General features: G+C 45.5%; 2 protein-coding genes across 3 annotated transcripts in view; one reads left to right on the top strand and one right to left on the bottom strand.

Moving 5' to 3' along the window:
- The first annotated feature begins 619 nt into the window (after positions 1–619).
- On the top strand, positions 620–11,297 carry Calml4 (calmodulin like 4). Its single transcript, XM_051197710.1, has 5 exons — positions 620–825; positions 906–936; positions 5,440–5,580; positions 7,421–7,609; positions 11,050–11,297. Exons 1-5 carry the CDS (start codon positions 823–825, stop codon positions 11,145–11,147), a joined length of 462 nt encoding a protein of 153 aa, XP_051053667.1. The 5' UTR covers positions 620–822; the 3' UTR covers positions 11,148–11,297.
- Positions 11,298–13,974: 2,677 nt separating this feature from the next.
- Positions 13,975–19,952, bottom strand: part of Pias1 (protein inhibitor of activated STAT 1) — a 111,645-nt gene continuing 105,667 nt past the window's right edge. The window contains exon 14 of one of the 2 annotated variants that reach the window (XM_051197711.1): positions 13,975–17,801. In XM_051197711.1, coding sequence (XP_051053668.1) covers positions 17,508–17,801 — 294 coding nt within the window. In that variant the 3' untranslated portion in view covers positions 13,975–17,507. The other variant, XM_051197713.1, reaches the window with a different exon arrangement.

Here is a 19,952-nt window from a genome sequence, read left to right on the forward strand (position 1 = left end):
GGGAAGGGGAACAGCGTAGAATGCTGAGAAATTCAGTCAGCACGAAGACAGGAAAGGGTGAGGAGAGGAAGGAAGAGATAGAGGAACTTCCTGCCTGGGAAAGTCACTGGGAAACTCCAAGGCCCCTGAGCAGCTAGCTTAAAGCCTTGGGGACCCAGCTCCAGCACCAGCACCACCCCAGCTCCTAGGAAGTAGAATTGGCTGTGTGCTGGTCATTGAGTCCCAGCTGCCTGTAATCATGCATAATGTATCTGGTGAGGAAAGTGAGGTACAGAGGAGAGGAAGGATCTGGATCCCAGCTGAGGACAATGTCCTCAGTGTGGCCCCAGCCGCAGTGCATCCCCAAGGCTGTGTATGAGGTGTCTCTGTGCCTGGCTCCTTTGGACAGCCTCTTCTGGAGAAACAGTGTGTGTTGTGTTTGGGCTCCAGCAAGGAGTCCAGCTTAGCTTCAGGAGAGAGAAAAGGGTCACAGGACAGGCAGGCTCAGACCAGGACAGAGCCAGCCCCACTCAGGGCCCTGTTTTCAGAATCTAGGCTCCCAGGAAGGGACGCCAGTATTTGTCCTGTTGCTACAGAGTCTCAGCCTCCAGCAGCGAGGACCTCCATGATAGTCTGTAATTGTTTCCTCACAGTCAACCTTCTCAGGATGATGGGGCATCCTCTGCTCAGAGAAGGCTGGAATCTGACCCTCATGGCATCGGGCCCAGTCTCCATGGCAGCAGAGGATTTATTACAAGGCCTCCACCCAGCCCGGTGGACTTTAGACTCCAAGCCAGAGGAAAGAGAACCAAACACAGTTCCAGGAGCAAGGGCTGCCTAAGGATGGTAAGTGAGGGGCTTTGCCGGAAGTAGGTGGGATGGGCCCTGCTGATGCCCCCTCCTGACTGTTCTTTTCTCTGCTGCAGGCCAAGTTCCTTTCCCAGGACCAAATTAATGGTAGGTTGGGTTTGTTCTTTAATTAGTAACTCCCCACAAAATGTGTGTCTCATTAGGCAATTCGATTTGCTGGGTTCTGTTGGTAGGGATGAAGGCCTGAGGGGTGGAGAGCTGGCCCACCCACAGGCTTGGGGCCAGGTGCTGCGGGGCAGTTGGCTATCTGTTTGGGGGTGATCCTGAAGATGGGCTTGCTGACTTCTTGGGGTTTGTCATATGTCAGCATGACTTTAACCCTGGGTCACAGAGCTTGCTAGTGCTCTTTAGAGTTTAAAGTGGGTCTGGGTGAGAAGCTGGTGATGGCTGGAGAGAGAATATTAACGTAGTAACTGAAGGCCCTAGACAAAGGGGTGGGGCTTTGTAGTCAGTGCAGATGGGGAACAGAACCCAGGGCTACACCCTTCCGCAGGATGTTTCTTTATGAGCAGTAGTCTCTGTAAAACTAGGGGCTCGGCTGGCATCTCCCACCCGGTTCAATGTGAGCACCTTGTTCTTAGGCTTCCTGCAAAGCAGAGGTCTGTTTCCTCAAGACCAGAAAGGCAGAATTGGGTTACACAGAACTTGGCCAAGACCTGGCCAGGGGCCTGGTGGCTAAGTACCTGGCAAAAGAGGCCAGAGCACTGCCTGGGACCTTTTGGGCACAACCAGCTGCCCCCGAGGCTGTGCCCCTAAACCTTCCCCAACAGAGGATGCAAACAGCTCTGATACACTGCTCACTGCTGCTGAGATGGCACCTTGTTTGGCAGTGGGATAAAACTGCAGGTCCACAGGGCCCAGGGAGCTCTGATGCAGAACAGTGTCCAGCAGGCCACAAGAGTGGTTTCTGCTTACTCCAGCAAGGGTCCCAGAGATGTAAATGAGCTTGGTGTAGAAGAGGGGGGTGGCAGGGATGTGACCTAATAGGTCCAAGTAGGTACCTTCTCCTAGAATCCTTAACTCCCCATCCCCCAAACTAAGGCCAAGGCAGGAGGGGACAGATGAGGGGACTCTAAAGCTCTGGGCCTAGCCTACATTTCTGGGCTAGGGGCTGGCAAGATGACTCAGCATTTAAGAATTTATACTGCTCTTACGGAGGACTCAAGTTTGGTTCTCAGCACATATATAAGGACTGCTCACAACCACCTGTAACTCCCACTCCTATGGCATCTGACAAGTCTGGCCTCCATACACACACACACACACACACACACACACACACACACACACACACACACAGAAGAGACGTCCTTCCACCATCCCTGGATGACAGGCTCACTGTCCCTCTCTTCTATGGCTTTTGAAACTACTAGAAAGGAAGAACGCAGATTCTCTTTGTGTCCTAGTGTCTGATACCAAGGAGGCCATTAATGTTAAGCGATTGGGAAGCCTGAATAGGAAAGGGGCCTTTGGAGTCTGCTGCCTGATCATTCACCTTGGAGCCAATGATGCCACCTTATGGAGCTGCTGTGAGCTAGGGACAGAGGAGAGAATAGCATCACAGCTGGGCACTGGGCGTGAGAAGTGGGAATTTTATAAGCAGGTATTAAAATCAGGTATTATTAACAGGGAAGGTGCAAACTGTTCAGTCTGTGTGAAAAGCTAAGAAAAAAGTTTCAGTTTAGGGGCTGGGAATGTATCTCAGTTGGTAGAGAGCTTTCTTAGCATGCATGAGGGCCTGGGTTCCGTCCCTAACATAATCTGGATATGATGGTGTTTCCTTGCAATGTCAGCATCCAGGAGGTTGAGGCAGGAGGATCAGAAGTTCAAGACTAACCTGGGTTACACGAGACTCAAGAAAACACGAGGTTTTGTTTTAGTGAATGTAATTTATACCATAAGAAACAGTTGACTGGAGGGTCACTTACTGGAATTATTGGAATTACAATCTCAATTCACTGGAAAAAGGGTTGCATTATTTTGTTAAATAGAAGCTTTGGGTTAACTATGGATACAAGAGTGGTCAAAACTCACTTGTAATGTTGAGTTGGCTAGATAGAATTTATTCTACTTATTTATTTATTTTTGTTTTTAGAGACAGGGTTTCTCTGGGTAGTCTTGGCTGTTCTGGAACGTTTGCTCTGTATAGATCAGGCTGGCCTCAAACTCAGATCTGCCTGACTCTGCCTCCCAAGTGCTGGGATTAAAGGTGTGTGTTGCCATCTCCAAGCTGGACAGAATTTGTAATGGAGAGCATTGCATATTTTATTATGTGTGAGTTGTGCACTGCAATCCTTAATACCTGTAAGGTGCATGGTAAACATATGAATGTGTTGGCACAGCTGTTAACCATTTTCCCTTGGGTAGGAGGGGACCAGGTCTGGAGAAGGTCTTTTTATTTGGAGTGTTTGCATAACTCTAGGGATTTCTGACCTGATGAATTTACCTTTCTCTGTGCCAACCCTGCCCCAGGTGTTAAAAATCCAGCAGTAAACTGGAAGATAAAACCCCCATTCTTGGGGTCACAATCAATAAGAGTGAAAGACAAAATGGAAAGCAGTAAATGGTGGGTGGCTAGATTAAGAGGATGGAGATTTGTGTGGCAGTGTGAGTGTGTGTGTGTGTGTGTGTGTGTGTGTGTGTGTGTGTGTGTGTAGGGGACTGGAGGAGCAGAGCCCTCAGGGGAGCCAGGGGCTCCCTGGTGTTCCTGGTATCTCCTATCTTGTTCTAGCATAGGGTGATAAGACTGCAGGTATCTAGGACCCACAAAGCCCTATGATGAGGGACAGTGTCCAGCAGACCCCAGAAGTAGCTTCTGGTTACCCAGGCAGGGGTCCCAGAGATGTAAAGGACCAGAGTTTGGCCTAGAAGAGAGGTGGTGGGGTGGGGAGCTGGAGGGATGGCTCGGTGGTTAAGAGCATCTGAGTTAGGGTCCCAGTGTCTACACTGGGTGGCTCACACCACCAGCTCCAGGGAATCTGGCTGTGCAGGTTTGGAGAGATGGACTGAGTCTGGTGAGATGGTCCAGTGGATAAAGGCACTTACTACCAAGTCTGAAAATGAATTCCATCCCCCCACCCTACCCCACAGGGTAAAAGAAGGGAACCAACAAGATACCCTCTGACCCCCCACACACTAAAAACATAAAAATGAATAAAATGCATTAAAACATTTAAGAAATGAAAGGTGGATTTGTTGAGGCTGGAAGAGAAAATGGTTTGTTCAGAGGCTGGCCTCTGTTACCAACATGAGGGAATGCAGTGTGCCCATCTGGGCAGCCGGCAAATCCTGGGCCCCTCTTACAGGTTTCAGCTGCTTTCTTTGGAGAATAGAAGGGATTAGGGGATTAGGGCAGCTCACCCCCACAGAATCTCCATTTGCAGAGCTGGGATCTTTCCCAAGCTCCCAGGAGGCTTGACTTTGCCTCCAGGGGCTTCTTAGCAGCTGTGCGACTGCTGCAGGAGGAGGTTCCTGCCCAGGGAGAGCTGTGGGCCAGCACTGCTGATGGCCTGGGCACCCTTCCTAGCTGTTCCATGTAGGGATCAAGACCAGGCAGAGGAGAACTTGAGAGTCAGGAGCCAGGGCCTGGGGCTGGGCATGTGATATGAAGGGTCATTAACAGCTGTAATAAACCCTGCCTAGGAGAGCATCAAGGAACCACTGTTCATCACTTGCTTCTGGAGGCAGGACAGTCACATCAGTTTTACAAAGGACCCTGAGAGTCTGGCAGCCCTACCCAGCTCTTTTCTTCCTGAGTAGCCCCGGAGACAACTTTTGAGGAAAGGAGGGGACATCCTGGTCAGATCAACCACAGAATACCCTGTGAAGTTCGGATTTCAGATACACTTTTTGAGTCTAGTATAGCCCCTGTAAAGTTTGATCCATGCTTGGTATGCGCTTATACTAAAAATGAATTCGGCGGGGGCTGGAGAGACGGTTCTTCCAGAGGACCTGAGTCAAGTTCCCAGTACCTAAGTGGGGAGGCTTACAACCACCTGTAATTCCAGCTCCAGGGCACCCAACCTTTTGGCCTTTTCAGCACCTACACACATGTGACATTCACTCATAGAGTCACATACATACAAATAAGTAAAAACAATACAAATAATATCTTCAGCAATTCATATTTCTCTGCATTCTACTTAACTTGGTAGTTTTATATTTTCATTACATTTATTTATATATGTGTGTGTGAGTGAATATGTACTGTGGATGTCAGAAGACAACTGGCAGGAGTTGCTTCTCTCCTTATATCACGAAGGTTCTGGGGATCAAATTTAGGTCATCGGGCCACCTTGATGGCCCTTTTTGTTTTGTTTTTGAGGCAGGGTCTCATATAGCCTCAACTAACCTCTTAACTAGACACAGTGGAGGATAACCTTGGATTCCTGATCCTTCTGCCTTCACCTCCCAAGTGCTGGGATGATAGGCATGTGCCATCACACTCCATTATTATGGGGTTCTAGAAATCTGGTGGGGCAAAAGAAGGGGGGAAGGGAACAGGGAGGAGGGGCTGGGGCTCGGTGTTGGAGAGGGTCATGGGTGGTGGAGTGACCACATGCTACTGCCAGCCTTTCCCACCCTGTACAGAGTACAAAGAATGCTTCTCCCTGTATGACAAGCAGCAAAGAGGGAAGATTAAGGCCACGGATCTTCTGGTGTCCATGAGGTGCCTGGGCGCCAGCCCCACGCCTGGAGAAGTACAGAGGCACCTGCAGACTCATGGGATAGGTGAGTGGGCTGTCCAGGTGGGATTGTGAAGGGCCCAGCTGGGAAAAGCAGATGGTGGTGGTGAAAGGTCAGAACCCTGAAGTCCTGGTGGCAGTGTTGTCTCACCAGGATGGAACTGTAGAGGTAGCTGGACATGTATACAGTGTTTCATTCCATGGGGCACCCTGGTCTGATGTCCTACAAGTCTGTCACAGCCCCTAGGAGAGCACACTCATTGGTCTCAGTGGCTTTCCCCCCTTTGCTTTTGAGCTAAAGTCTCATGTAGCCCAAGCTGGTCTTGAACTCACATTGTGTTGCTCAGGATGATACTGAACTCCTGATCCTCCTGCTTCCATCTCTAACACCAGGGTGTCTGCACTGGGAACTGGATACTCAGGAAGGAGGGACTATCCCAGAGAAAAGGGTAACTTGGAAAGAGAGCACTTGACCTGGAGCCACCCCTCAGCACCTGGACCTCAGCATCCTTATTTCTTAGATGGGTTCTCAGGATCTGCTAGGGTCACTGTGAGAGTATCTCCTGCTGCAGGCTGAGCTCATGGCCACAGCCTAGTAGGCTGAAACCTGAGCTCTCCATTTCAAGCTCTGAAGGGGTGGGGGCAACTTTGGTTTATCTTTCCTTTAGAAAGGAAGGAGCAGTCAGGGATTGCAGTTTGTTGTGGCAGGGTGGATGAGGGCTAAGGTCCCTTGACATGCTCAAGCAGGTGGAGACTGAAGGTGATGGAAAGGTAGATGGAATGGTGAGGCAGACCAGGGCTTGAGACCCATGGATCTTTGGTAGCTAAGAGGATGGACACACTGACCAGGACCAGGTTTGCTCCATTTTGGAACATGGGAGAGAGCAAAGGAGACAGCTTTGTTGTGAGAAACTTGTATACTGTGTGAAGATGCATTGCTGTGATTGGTGTAATAAAAAGCTGAACAGCAATAGCTAGGAGGGGCTTCTGGGCAGAGAGAGACAGGAAGTCAGAGGGATGAATCTTGGTGTGTAGGAGATGCCAACAGAATGCAGAACAAGTCAGGCATGGGACAGAGGAAAAGTAACTGAGCCACATGGTAGGATGTAGATTAATAGAAAGATGTTAATTAAATTATAAGAGCTAGTTAGGAAAAAAGCCTAAGCTAAGGCCAAACTTCAATAATTAATAATAAGTCTCCGTGTCATTATTTGCAGGTTGGCAGTCCCAATACTATTATATAGTTCCATCTGGTCCTATGTCATGATTCAATACTCTGGGTTTCTGCTGTCACCTTAGCAGGCAAGACTTGGGGAGGGGGGGTTAATAATCATAGTGTCTTAGTTTTTTTTCCTATTACTATAAAATACCCCAACCAAAGCAACCTAAGGATGGAAGGGTCTATTTTAGCTCATGTATCAAGCTACATCCACCATGGCTTGAAGCACCTGATCACACAGTCAGAAAAAGGCAGCAATGAACCCATGTATACTAGGACTCAGCCCACTTCTCCACTGATACAGTTGGGGATCCCCTATCCTAGGGATTGGTGCCACCCATAAATGGACTTGTCTTTCTCATCAATTAACATAACCAGGATGATCCCTCATAGGTATGCCCACAAGCTTTTCATCAAGGTTCTATGGTCTGTCAAGTCAATAGTTAACACTATCACACATTGTTACTGGAGATTGTTGGGAGGATGAAATGGAGACTTTCCATCCTGTGAATGGCCCACAGTAGATCAGGAGAACATTGTTCCCCTTAGCATGACCAGTGCCTTGAGAACTCAGTAGCCTTGGGGCTGGGTATGACAATCAGGCAGGTCAATGGGTTTCCCCAAGAGCTGTTTCCCCCAGCTCACTGTGCTGTTTGGGGTTTCCCAGACAAGCACGGAGAGCTGGATTTCTCCACCTTCCTGACCATTATGCACAACCAAATCAAACAAGAGGACCCAAAGAAAGAAATCCTTCTGGCAATGCTGATGGCAGACAAGGAGAAGAAAGGTTACATCATGGCATCTGAGTTGCGGTCAAAACTCATGAAACTGGGAGAGAAGCTCACTCACAAGGAAGGTAACAGCCTGGTCAATTCTGAACCATCTGGGGAAGGGTAGGGAATTGTGGGGAGGGCAATGCTGTGTACATCACCCAAGGCTGTGCAGATGGCCAACTGATGAATGGCCCAGAAGAATGTAAGCACAAGTCAAGATGGCTGAGGGCTCAAGGCAGAACCAGAGGGGATAGGCAGAAGTGGACCAGGGTAGAGGGTCAGCTCAGAGACAGTTCAGTTGGGTTCCTAGGAACAGTGGTTTCATGTGAGCAGCTGGGGCATCTGCTGGGACTCACCTTGTCAAAGCTCTCATTGAGGGTTTTGATGTGATCCAGGATGACCACACAAAATCCTGAGCTTATAAACATTCTTTTTTTTTTTTTTTAAAGAACTTTATTGTATGGTTATCAAATGCCAACTTTGTAGGTGATACTGTGCCATAATGTCAGAAGGCCATTGACAGGAGCTATGGAGATAGCTCCATGAGTAATTTTCTCCACAAGTATAAGGACCTGAGTTTGGATCCTAGACTGTAATTCTAGCACTCACTCAGGAGGCAGAGACAGGATGCCAGGACAAGCTGGCTAGTTAGACTAGTCTGGACCGTAGGCTCCAGGTTCAGAGAGAGTCTGTCTCAAACAAAGGTGGAGAGCCATAGAAGGAGATACCAGATATGAAGGTCAGGCTCCCATATGTGTGCTGGTGCACCTGCACATGTGCCTCCACACAAATGAACAGGCATACACATGTGCACACGAGCCACACACACTAAGAGCTATGACAGGATATACTGGCAACACGAGTGGCCCTTCAATTGATAGAAAGGGCCAGCTGAGTGAATGGCTCTTGAGCACAGCTGGAGCAGAGTGCAGGGTCCAGTTGCCCCTCATTCCCAGGGCCATCTTCTCACAATAGCTCGCTCTGATATGGCCAGTGATGGTGCTTCCAAACTGAGATGCCATTGTGCTCCTGCCCCCAGCAGCCCTAGGAGCTGGTGGGGTATGGGAGCTTTTCAGGGAAAAACTAGAAACCTTCCCTGGCCACAAACCATGAGATGTCTTGTCTGCTACATTTCTTGCTTCACAGCAGGATGAGGGCTTGGGAATTCTGAGACAGCTCTAGGTACATGTTTGGGCTATTTGCAGTATCTTTCCAGCCTGATAGCACTGTTGGTAGCCCTAGTGCCGCCAGCCCCAAAGCCAGGTTTTTCAGATTGGCTGGCTAGCTTGAGGGCTTGAAAAGGCCTCAATACCCATTAACTTTTGGGCCAGATTGCAACTAACCAGTGACTGAATGAGTTTGAATCTGGGCCCTTCCTTCAGGGAGCTATGGAATGTGATTCTTCTGCTTGCTGTAAATGAGGTTGTGAGAGTTATCCCTGGGGTCCTCCAAGAGCTAATAACCTATGGACCAGCCTGCTCAGATTTTCTCTGCACCCACAAAGGTCCTGAGCAAAGGCTTTAGAAATGGTGCCTGGTAGGTAGATTCATCTCTCAATTTCTCTCAGCTGGCAGCTTTTACTATAACTGTGAAGGGGGAAAACTGGCCTGCTCTTACCTCAGACTCCCAGGACACTGCTGGTGGAGTGCCCTCTGAGATGGTTAGTGATCTGTCTGTCTACAGTGACAGTCAAGCCCCTAGACCTCCCTCATGTGTTAATGAGCACAACACACTGGGAAGTAGCTGATGGAGACTCATCTCCCTCCTGGCTGCAGTGGAACACAAAATATCACAAACAAGAACAATTTCTTCTGGGGATTCGGAAGAAATGTTCTGTTCTATCCGGAAGCATTCTTGGTATATGTAGCACCCTCACCAGCTATCACCCGGCTATGGAGTGCTGCCATCTTCTGGTCTGTCACTGATGCTGGAACTGATCCTTGGCCTATCCCCTGCAGCTGGCAATCAACTGGCTGGAGGTTATACGTTTTTCCAGGAAATAAGACGCATCTGTCTCCTTAGGCTCAGAGCACCTATGGGTTGAAAAAAGAGAACTACATTCTATCTATCATCTACCTATATATGTATCCATCCATCCATCCATCATCTATGTATGTATGTACCTATCTATCTATCTGACAGGATATATATCTATATCTATATCTGTATCTATCTCAATCAATCAGACTAGCCTTAAACTCAGAGGTCCACTTGTCTCTGTCTCTAGTTTTGTGATTATAGGTGTACATCATGATATTGGGCTAAATTAGTATCTTTTAAAAAGCAATGCCATTTTCAAAAAGATCTTTTTTTGTTGTTGTTTTTTGTTTTTGTTTTTGCAAGCATGCAGGCATGGTGGCACAGGCCTTTAATCTGAGCACTTGAGGCAGAGGCAGGCTGATCTCTGTTGAGTTCCAGCCTGTTAGCCTAGTCTACATAGTAAGTTCTAGGAAGTGATACTCTCTCAAAACAAAAAACCTGGTAGAATTTCAGAGAATCCATGTGGGCATAGGTTAAATAAAATGAAAAAAAAAAAAAATGTGTATGTGCCAGTGTGAGGGTATGCCACATGTGTAGTTACCCGAGGAGAGCAGAAGAGGGCATCAGATCCTCTGGGACTGGAGTTACAGGCAGTTGTGAGCCACCTACATGTCTACTGGGAATGGAATTATGGTCCTCTCAAGAGCAGTATGTGTTCTTAATTAACTGCTGAGCCACCTTTTCAGCCCCTGAACAATGCAGTTTGATGATTTGAAATTCAGATGCAGTTGGGCTTTCTTGCATGTACATTGACAAGATACAGTTTTTCAAATTAACACTAGGGATCCAACTCAAACTCAGGGTACATGTAAGCCATGTGCTCTTGTCACCCGCCCTTTTGTAGTGAGGCAATGGTAACAGAACACTTGTCACTCAGTGTTCTGTTGACGGGGGGGGGGGGCAGCAAGGGGAGAGGTGGGCTTATCTGGAGAAGGAGAGGTGAAATATTGAGCCTGGATCAGTGTGTCTGTGTTTAGAGCTGTGGATGATGCCTGAGGGACTGGAAGGTTGCAAGGGTGGGCTGTAAGGTAAAACGTTCATGCTAAAAGCTTCTTGAAAGACACAGAGGTCAAATGTTTCTTTAAAAGAGTTCTGTGCTGGCTGCCAAGCCTGTTGACCTGATCTCTGGAGCCTACATGGTAGGAGAGCTGACTCCCACAAGATGTTCCCTAACTTCCACACAAGTGGCACGGACAATACCCTCTCCCCCCCCCCATAAATAAATAGATGTTAAAGAATTAAAATCAAGTACAAGGCAGCCCCATTGACTGAATCCTTAGTAGCATACTCTGCTCATATGCTGGTCCCTGTAGAAAGGGGAAAGTTAGACCTGTGTTCTCTGGGGCCTTGGAAACAGGTTTTCCTTCTGATTTGGTTTTGTGTCCCAGTCAATGGAAACAGTCCATCAGTTTCTCAGGGAAGATTTCTGGGAATCCCTAACCTCAGCTAATCTAAATTGAAACATCAATGTGATTTATTGCAGTGGATGATCTTTTCAAGGAAGCAGGCATCGAACCAAATGGCCAAGTGAAATATGACACTTTTATCCAAAGGATCACCCTTCCTGTGCAAGACTACTGAGGGAGCTGAGATCCAGGGAGCAGAGTATGAGAGCTCCAGGGTCTGAAAACCTAAACTGATTCATCTAGAGATGGCAAACCCATCAGTAAGACCAGACGGCATAATGTTTTCAGGGGATAAGTACCAATAAAAGATGTAGCCATGGTATTACATGCTGTAATAAGAGGTCTGCATTAGTACTAATATTAATTAGTCTAGCCTTTGCAGCATGGAAGGGCCTGTAATTTGTAGTCAGGCTTGTGTACCAGCGCTGGCTCTGCAACTTCATTACCCTCACTTTGGGCACACCCTTGTCCTTCTCAAAGCCTTTGGCTCTCACAAGGATAAAGACCATGACTGGAAAATGGTTGGCAATTTGGGAACATGTGGAATTGGCATTTCCATGGTAGCATTTTTCCAAAAGAACAGTCTGCCAGAAGATCAGCCTGCTTTTGGATACAAGAACCACCTTCAGCATTTCTAAGATATAACTAGGGCTGGCTAGAAACCAGCAATAAGCAGAGTGTGTGTACATGCATGGACAGAGAGCAATGAGCACAGATAGACACACACAGAGCGAAAAGCAGTGTGCACACGGACACTGAGCAACAAGCACAAAGGCACACAATTTCTTACAGTTCTATAATCCCACTGATAAACCCTCATTTCCATATGACCAGCTACACGAAGTGCAGGGAGCTCTTTCATAAAGAGGTATAAAGTGGAAACACACATTAGAGTGGTAAGTATAGGATCAGTTCAGTAGTGGGAAGTGGTCCAACTTTACATTCCACACCAAAGGAAGCGGGAAGTCTGGTCCCTTCGGAGGCCTTGCAGAGTTAGGCAGGAGTCATACTCCTTGGAAGAATTTGCTGAAGCTGGGCCACTGTTAGGTTCCAGGAACTAGGATGGTCTGCTCAAGTGACAGGGGGGATCATGACTAACAGAACTCTAAGGGGATATCCCAGGCCATGTCCAGAATCTGAGAGGCCCTCACCCAGAGGTCCCCATGTGACACACAAGCATAGATTGGGTGCAGACCTGTGAACATGAAGACTTTCATTCTTTTGTGTCAGGACTGGCTGTGGCTTTGTTCCTTAGCGAAGGCAGAGAGACGTATCAGGATACAGTTACAGTGTCTCTTGGGAAGTTTGATCAGATACACATCATTTACTAAGGGCTAAGCTCTGGGAATACTCCAGGGGACCAAACAGTAGTAGTCTTAATTCAGCTACCTCACATATGCTATTATGGCTCAGACTAACCAAACAGAAGAACTGAGAAAGGATGGCCTCATTTTCCTGAGAGTAGACACTATGTGTTCTCTGAGTAGCTTCATTATAGACAACCTGGCAGATTTCTTTAATACAAAAAATAGGCTGGATAATAGTGGCACACCCCTTCAAAGAGGGTTTTGGTTTGTGGCCAACATAATATCAAAGCAAAAGTCTGTCTAGGAAACTCAAAGATGAAAAGTGAAGAATTCTGGGATGTTCTAGGGAACCTGAAACATGGCAGAGAAAGCAAGAGCAACACATGGTAAAATTCTTCATGACTCCCATGGCAAATCCTCCTGGGGGAGCTACACCTCCAAAGAGAAGGCTGTATTTCCCTGGCAGATGGGAAATTTCCAGACCCAACACCTCTGCTCACCAGTCTATAAAACCAAATACCTGACAGGTGCTCTGTTGTTAATGTTGTATGTGGGACAGGGTGAGGAAAAGTCTGGATGCTTATAGAAGAGGTATTTCCCCACTGGGTTCTGATGTCTGTTGACTTCCTTTTCTTTTCTTTTCTTTTTTTTTTTTTTTTTTAAAGACAGGGTATCTCAAATTTGTAGAGGATGCCCTTGAACTTCTGATCCCTCTGCCTTCAGCTCCTGAGTGCTGAGGTCACAGGTATACACTACTATGCCTCTTTTATTTGCGGCTGGGGATTAAGTTCAGTCCCTTGAGCATGCCAGGCAAGCACTCTGCCAAACACCTCCAGCCTGCCAGTGTAGCCCTGACCCTTGGCTTTTTTTGAGACAGTGTTTCAATGTAGACAGGGTCTCTCTGTGTAGCCCAGGCTAGACTCAAACCCACAGAGATCTGCCTGCCTCTGCCTCCCAAGTGTTGGGATTAAAGGTGTGCACCACTGTGTCCCGCCCTCTTGTTTAGTTTTAAAGCATGCTTCCTGAATCTCATTTGGCTGGGTGGATTCTCCAGTCCAGCTTGCAAAGAACACATGGCTAATGGGTGGTCTACATAACCTGGGCAGCTCGTCTCCACTCACTGTCTAGACATGCTGGCACAGTGAGCTAAAACTCCTGAAGTCCAATTTACACAGCCACATGAGGGAAGGCTGTTGCTTCAGGGTCCCCACTTGTGTATCCCTCAAACTCCAACAGGGTCACGTAGCAGCTAGGTTGCTCACCATAAAGAGTGGAGGGCCCAGGTGTTTAGAGGGCAGATAGACAACAAGTATCTTTAAGGGGTCTGGAGAGATGGCTCAGAGGTTAAGAGCACTAACTGCTCTTCCAGAGGTCCTGAGTCCAACTCCCAGCAACCACACGGGGCTCACAACCATCTATAATGATATGAGATTTGGTGCCCTCTTCTGACATGCAGGTAGAAGTATATACATGATAAATAAATCTTAAAAAAAAAATTAAGGTACTGTGGTTCATTACAGAGCTAGCTATATTCCATTAAGAAATGACTTCAAAGCATGATGTGGAGGTATCAGTTACTTGTCATGCTTTGAAACCTCTGGCTTAACAGGGGCCCTGGGAGAACGCTGCAACAGCATTTTTCTTATGGGGATTGTTCCCCTAAAGACGTAATAGTAGTATTTTACAGAACACAAATTAACTGAAGGCTTTTCTTTTATTACATCTAAAGAGCTCTACATAAACAGGTAACATTCAATAGGGAAACAACTTTTCTCCAATGCATGTAATAAATATTTTCACTTGGTACTTTTATACAAACTGACATTGGTTTACTATACAGTTTTAAAAGCCATTTTACTGGTTTGGCATGCGGTATGGAAATTCTAAGAGAGAAAGTTTTAAGGCAATGAATCACAGATTTAAGTTCATGGAATTTATGGTAACTTTTATCTATTTATATACATTTCCCCTTTGTTAATAAAACAACAGCAGCACACTCTGGGACCACCAGCTATTCTCCCTCCCTCTTTGAAATCTACACTTTGTGTTTAATTAAAAACAAACAAACAAACAAAAACAAACCAAACAGAATGCAATGTGTGTCCATAAAACAAAGTTCTTACCAAAATAAATTCAAATGTGCTTTTAAGAGTCCTGAAGATCCTGAAAGTTCTATGTATTTAAAATTCAAATTGCTTTAAAAACTAGGTTCTTTCTACATTTATCCATTTGCAATTGGGGCATATTTTCATTCAGTTTCACACACTTGTCCTCAAAGGAAAATTGGCCAAAACACTCCCCACATTTTTCAAGACTAGGTGATTATTAAGTCAGTAATGTAGTTGAGTATCTAAACTAACAATGGAAAAGCTTTAATACTCACAATGAATTGGTCAACCAAGTGTGATAGGTTAAGTTTCATCTTAAAAAATATGTCCAGTAATGCCCACATAGTAAAAGCCACCTCCACCCTGCTAGTTGAACCTACTTTTATCGATGATGTGTGCTTACAGATGAACAGAAGCACACACACGGTACTGCACAGAGCACATGTGTGCATGCCAGAAAGAAAAAGGAAGGGGGGGGATTTCCAGCATCTTGCAGAAAGATGCCGAGAACAATATTTGTCCACAGCCTATCAAGGTTGGCAGAGCTGTAGAGTGAGGGTGAGCTAAGGAAAAACAAAAACAGACAGAGTGGGCATGTGATTTTCTTGTAAATGTCAGATAAAGTAGTACATGACTAGAAGTATTAAGGGTTGTGAAAGTCTCTGACTGATCTTAACCATATGTAATGTTTTAGGAAGTCAACAACCGAAGAAATGGTCTCTTTACTATATGGAAGGAACTAAAATACACCGACAACTAATGGTTCATTCTCCCATGGGGACATGGCCAAAGACACAGGACATATATTTCTCCCTGTTATCCATTCTCCCCTTAGGTTGGTGCGGTGCAGGACATGGAAGGAAAGCGACCCCTCCACAACTGGGCTGAAGAATGTAGAGGGCTGGGTTTTCAACTGGATTGATTGTTTGTAAGTTCTTAATTCAGCATCAGACACAAAAACTAAAAACTGATCAGATTCCTAAAACCACTAACAAGTTTTAAAAAATCCAAGAATGAGGAAAACTATTCATTTTACCTCAGATAGTTGAAATAATAAAAATGTTTCCTATTGTAATGTTAACAGAAATACCCACAATTTTAGTGATTCCTACTCTAACCCCAATTTAGACACAAATTAAGACCTTATCTGAAAAAAAGCCTAAATTAATACAGCAATGAAAAAAATGACCATGTTACTCACCACACCAGATGAATTTAACAACGTAACCATATCTGGTTTGAACTGACAACAAATGCCTTGTTTTATTGCAGATTGTTTTGTGACTCTAACACAGCCGTTTCTGTGTGGAACGCACATGCGCAGGGGAAGACAATGTTACACACACACACACTTGTTTATAAATACACATATACACACATACATATACATATCAACACCGACTTTTTTCAAAATTCAAGTTGACAGTTTAGTAGCAGAGATGCTATAAAAAACAGCTATCATTTTTAGATGCCACACTGTCATGTGAACCATTTATCATACAACTGAAGATACAGCCATCTTGACCTCTACCTGGATTAATATAGGTTCTTCTGTTACTGATGTAAGGTTTGAAAACAAGTTTACTATACACAAAGGGGGCCCTTCACCTCTGAGAACATGAAGTTATAACACAAGAAGCCGGTCTTGGAACTGGAGATGGTGTGCCCCGTCCTCTCTGTGATAACCCTGCACCCTCCATCAGCAGCCATCTCTCTTCCGCTGTAAGAGTACTTTGTCTTTTCTGATGATTCTGAGTATGAGAGCACTTTCTCCTTCCTTTGACCCTTAATCATCTCCTGAAGAAATCTTAATATATTTACATATTCTGCTATTGAGGGTAGACAAGACCGATTGATTCTTGAATTAAAAAATGGCTTCCTATGTCATGCTTGTTATTAAAAGGTGAGTAAAAAATAAGGAAGGCTAAGAACGGAAGTATACTCAGACCCAAAGAAGCAAAGTAACTAAGGTAGGTTTTGAGTTTCAAACTGTTGATCTAAGAGATTTGCTACGGGTCCACATGTGGCTGCACTGTACTGTCAACTTTAGGGTAACTGACTTCTGAGGTGGAACAATGTCCTCTGCCAGCTGCACATGGCACTCTCTGGGGCTTCCAGAGCTCTTTCATATCTCACTTTGGTATGAAGATTCTCAAGGAGAACTTGTTACCCTGTGGTAAAATTGCAGGGGTTCACAGCCTTGGCTTTCATATGAAACACTGGCAATTCAGATTCAGAGTCAACACAAGTGTGTGTCGTTTACGGGCCTGCCCTCAGACTGCGTATCCAGGCAGCTTTTGCTCCAGCCCTTCTAGGAAACACACTCTTAGGGGATGCACAGCAGATCATAGAGAACCTGTGATGGAGAACATGCATTGGGAGAGCTGAGAAAGATGCTCACGTCAGAGTTCAAGACTTCTGCAGCACTTTGAAAGAAGCAGGCAACTGATATTAACTAAATGCCAACTCAGGAGGAGAAGGGACAGTGATGACAGAACAGTACACACAGGCACACACCGAAAACACACATACCCACGAGCTATGTCCTGAAAACAAAGGGAATGCAGTGGAACAGGTGAGATTTATAACTTAAGGCTGGTAAAATCCACACATACACAAACAGAATCCAAGTCTGTTGCTTTTAAAAAATGAAAATCAAAACTATCCCAACCCCCTCCCCACAACAAAGCCCACAATTTAAAACTTCATACATGCAATTCTGTTTCTGTTATTGCAAGTAAGATAATGCCATTGAAGTAAAATAAAAACCCAAACCATAGGACAAATGGTGCAGTCTTCAGAATCCAGAAAAAATGAACTGAAGGAGGTTTGTGGGTGCTTGTTTTTCTTTTCTTTTCTTTTCTTTCTTTCCTTCCTTTTTTTTTTTAAACAAGTATTTTATCAGACAGGCAGTCTTAGATTTATATACAAAAGTAAAACTGAAAATATAGTTTTGTTCTCTGTACATTTCTTTTAATTTTTTTTCCCTAAAAAAAGGAAAAAAAAAAAAAAACCACGCTTGTGTACTTTTCTAAACAGGATAAGGTAAAACAGAGCACAGAGTTCTCTTCTGCCAAGTCATTGAATCTGGGACAGGGTGGGAGCAACAGGGTGAGGGCGTCAGTCCAACGAGATAATGTCTGGTATGATGCCAAAGATGGACGCCGTGTCTGCGTTGCTCCTGCTGGCCACGCCATGACCATGGCTCTCTCTCAGACTGTTGGAAGACACAAGGCTGCTGTTGCTGCCACTACTGCTTCCGTTGGTGGCTGGCAAAGAAGTGCTTCCTCCAGCACTTAGCTGATCGAGAAACATCTGCGAGGAGGTATACGGGAAAAAGCGGGAGGAGTGCAGGAGGTCCTGGTCATCTGAGACTGCCGCTGCGGCAGCAGCAAGCAGGGAGGTGTTGTAATGCTAGGAGGGACCAGAGACAAAACACTCTCGTTACAATCAGATGCACCTCTGTACTCTTCTCAGCAGAGCAAGTCCCAAGTTAGCATATCCCGAGTGTCTGGCTCCTCAAGTGACAACACATTCTGCAGTGAAATGACTGGTCACTGATACTGAGAGCGCTTTGGCATGGTATCTGAAACTGGAATAACATTTTTGATTGTGTTGTATGTGTGTTTTAGTTTGGACTGCATGCAGTTCTTAAAACTCTATTTCTGAGATGTTCAGAAGCAGCAGGAAGGAGGGCAGCTGCCCCTCTCAAGATACACCCCGCATTGACAAGTTCATCCAGAGAACTGCGTCACGAAGAAGCTCAGCTGCTCTCATACCCAGGCTGTGGCTTTGTGCAGCCTGTCACTGCTCTCAGCACTACAGGCACTAGACACAGTGTTTGTGCACACGAACATGTCAGGGCTGGAAAAGGCAGGGAGAACTTGCTGTAAAAGATAAACAAAGTCACACGTGTGTGGGGCACCCCCCAGAGTGGGGTATGTGGGGTTGCAAGTCTCTCTGGGTCAGGGGCTGCTGCTGAGTGGCTGAGGACATTATCTGCATACTACTGTGGGATTTACCAACACTCTAGCTTAGGCTACTCCACATTTATTAAAAACAAAATAAACAAACAAACAAACCCAAAAAACAAACAAAAAACCCCAAAGCTTGCCCTTTTCTTTAACTACAGTTATATAACAATTTTACTGTTTTTAAACTTTTTCATTTTTAAAAGATTTTATAACATGGACAAATTATACACAATAATGAGTTTTATTATAACACACATGTATATAATGTCTTTTGATCATAATTACTCTCTACTACTTTCTCCTATTCCTCCATCCATCTAGCTGATCCCTTCCTCTTCTCAAAAGCCTACTTCTAATGTGTGTATCCCAGTGAGTTAGTTACTCAGTGCTGCTTACAGAACATGGACAACTTACCAGTGGCTAACTACTGAAGACAAAACATCTCCCCGACTAAACATTAACTGCCTACAGATCTTCAGAGCCCTCCCAACTACTTTATTTTTTATAACACTTAAAACATGAATAGACTTATGGCTGTGCAAAAATATTCTTTCATATCTATATTCTAAGAGATCTAATTATGTATTTTGCAAAAAAGCAAGACAAAAATATACATTTACTCCTAGGTCTACCCAGGCCTACCAGGAGTCAGTATCACTGTCTTCTAGCCATAGGTTGTTTCCTAGAAGGTTTTCAGTGCAGGGGCAATGCCTGCTTCTGGATCCCTCCGATGACCCACTAGAGCTCATCCTAATCAGGTACCATCTTTCAGAATCATGCTGTGGTGCTTTGCTTGGTCTGTTCCTTTCCATCCGAGATGCACTTGTGAAAAGTGCATCACAAACACTCCCTCCTCTGACGTTCATGTTCTCAAGCATCTGAAGGGGACTGCTGATGTCTGTAGAAGTTCTGCTAGCTCCTTTATGAAACTTCTTAGGGGATCCTTCTGTCTCCTGAAGTTCCCCTTTCTCTTGCCTGCTTTTCAGTTCCAAGGCTTCCACAACAGTTTCCTCAGGAACCTCTCTAGGGCTCTTCAGTGTTTACACATACCATCTTGGAGTTACCTGCCACCACAATTATATTGCTTTGCAACCTCCTCATCAAAGGCAAATCTCCTGCAATCAGTAGTAATCTCTGGAGCATTTCCTCCAGATGCCATCAGTTCTCAGTTATATCATCCCAAGCTGAAACAAGGCTACGGCACAGCACTGGCGCTGCCATCTATCCACATTCACAGGCATGTCTCCTCAGTGTTCCTGTAGCACTATTACCCTGGACAAAGGTCCTACTCAGCCAGTGGGCCCCAAAGGCCACTAAATCTCCTTGATCAGCCAGCAAGACAGCTCAGGAGATAAAAGTGCTTGATGTATAGCTTGAGCACTGGAGTTCAATGACTGGAACCCATACAGAGGTGGAGAGAACTGAATCTGTCCTTTGACTTCCAAACACATGCTGTGTCACACACATATACCCATGCATAGAGCAGTAATAAAACATATATATACAGAGAGGGGCTATATAAGAGCTGGAGGAGGGAAAGGAATGGTTTGAAATAATGTAAATATAGTATACTTATGTAGGAAATCCTCAA

This window comes from Phodopus roborovskii, unplaced genomic scaffold (assembly GCF_943737965.1).
Source record: "Phodopus roborovskii unplaced genomic scaffold, PHOROB, whole genome shotgun sequence".
NCBI classification, from domain to species: domain Eukaryota; kingdom Metazoa; phylum Chordata; class Mammalia; order Rodentia; family Cricetidae; genus Phodopus; species Phodopus roborovskii.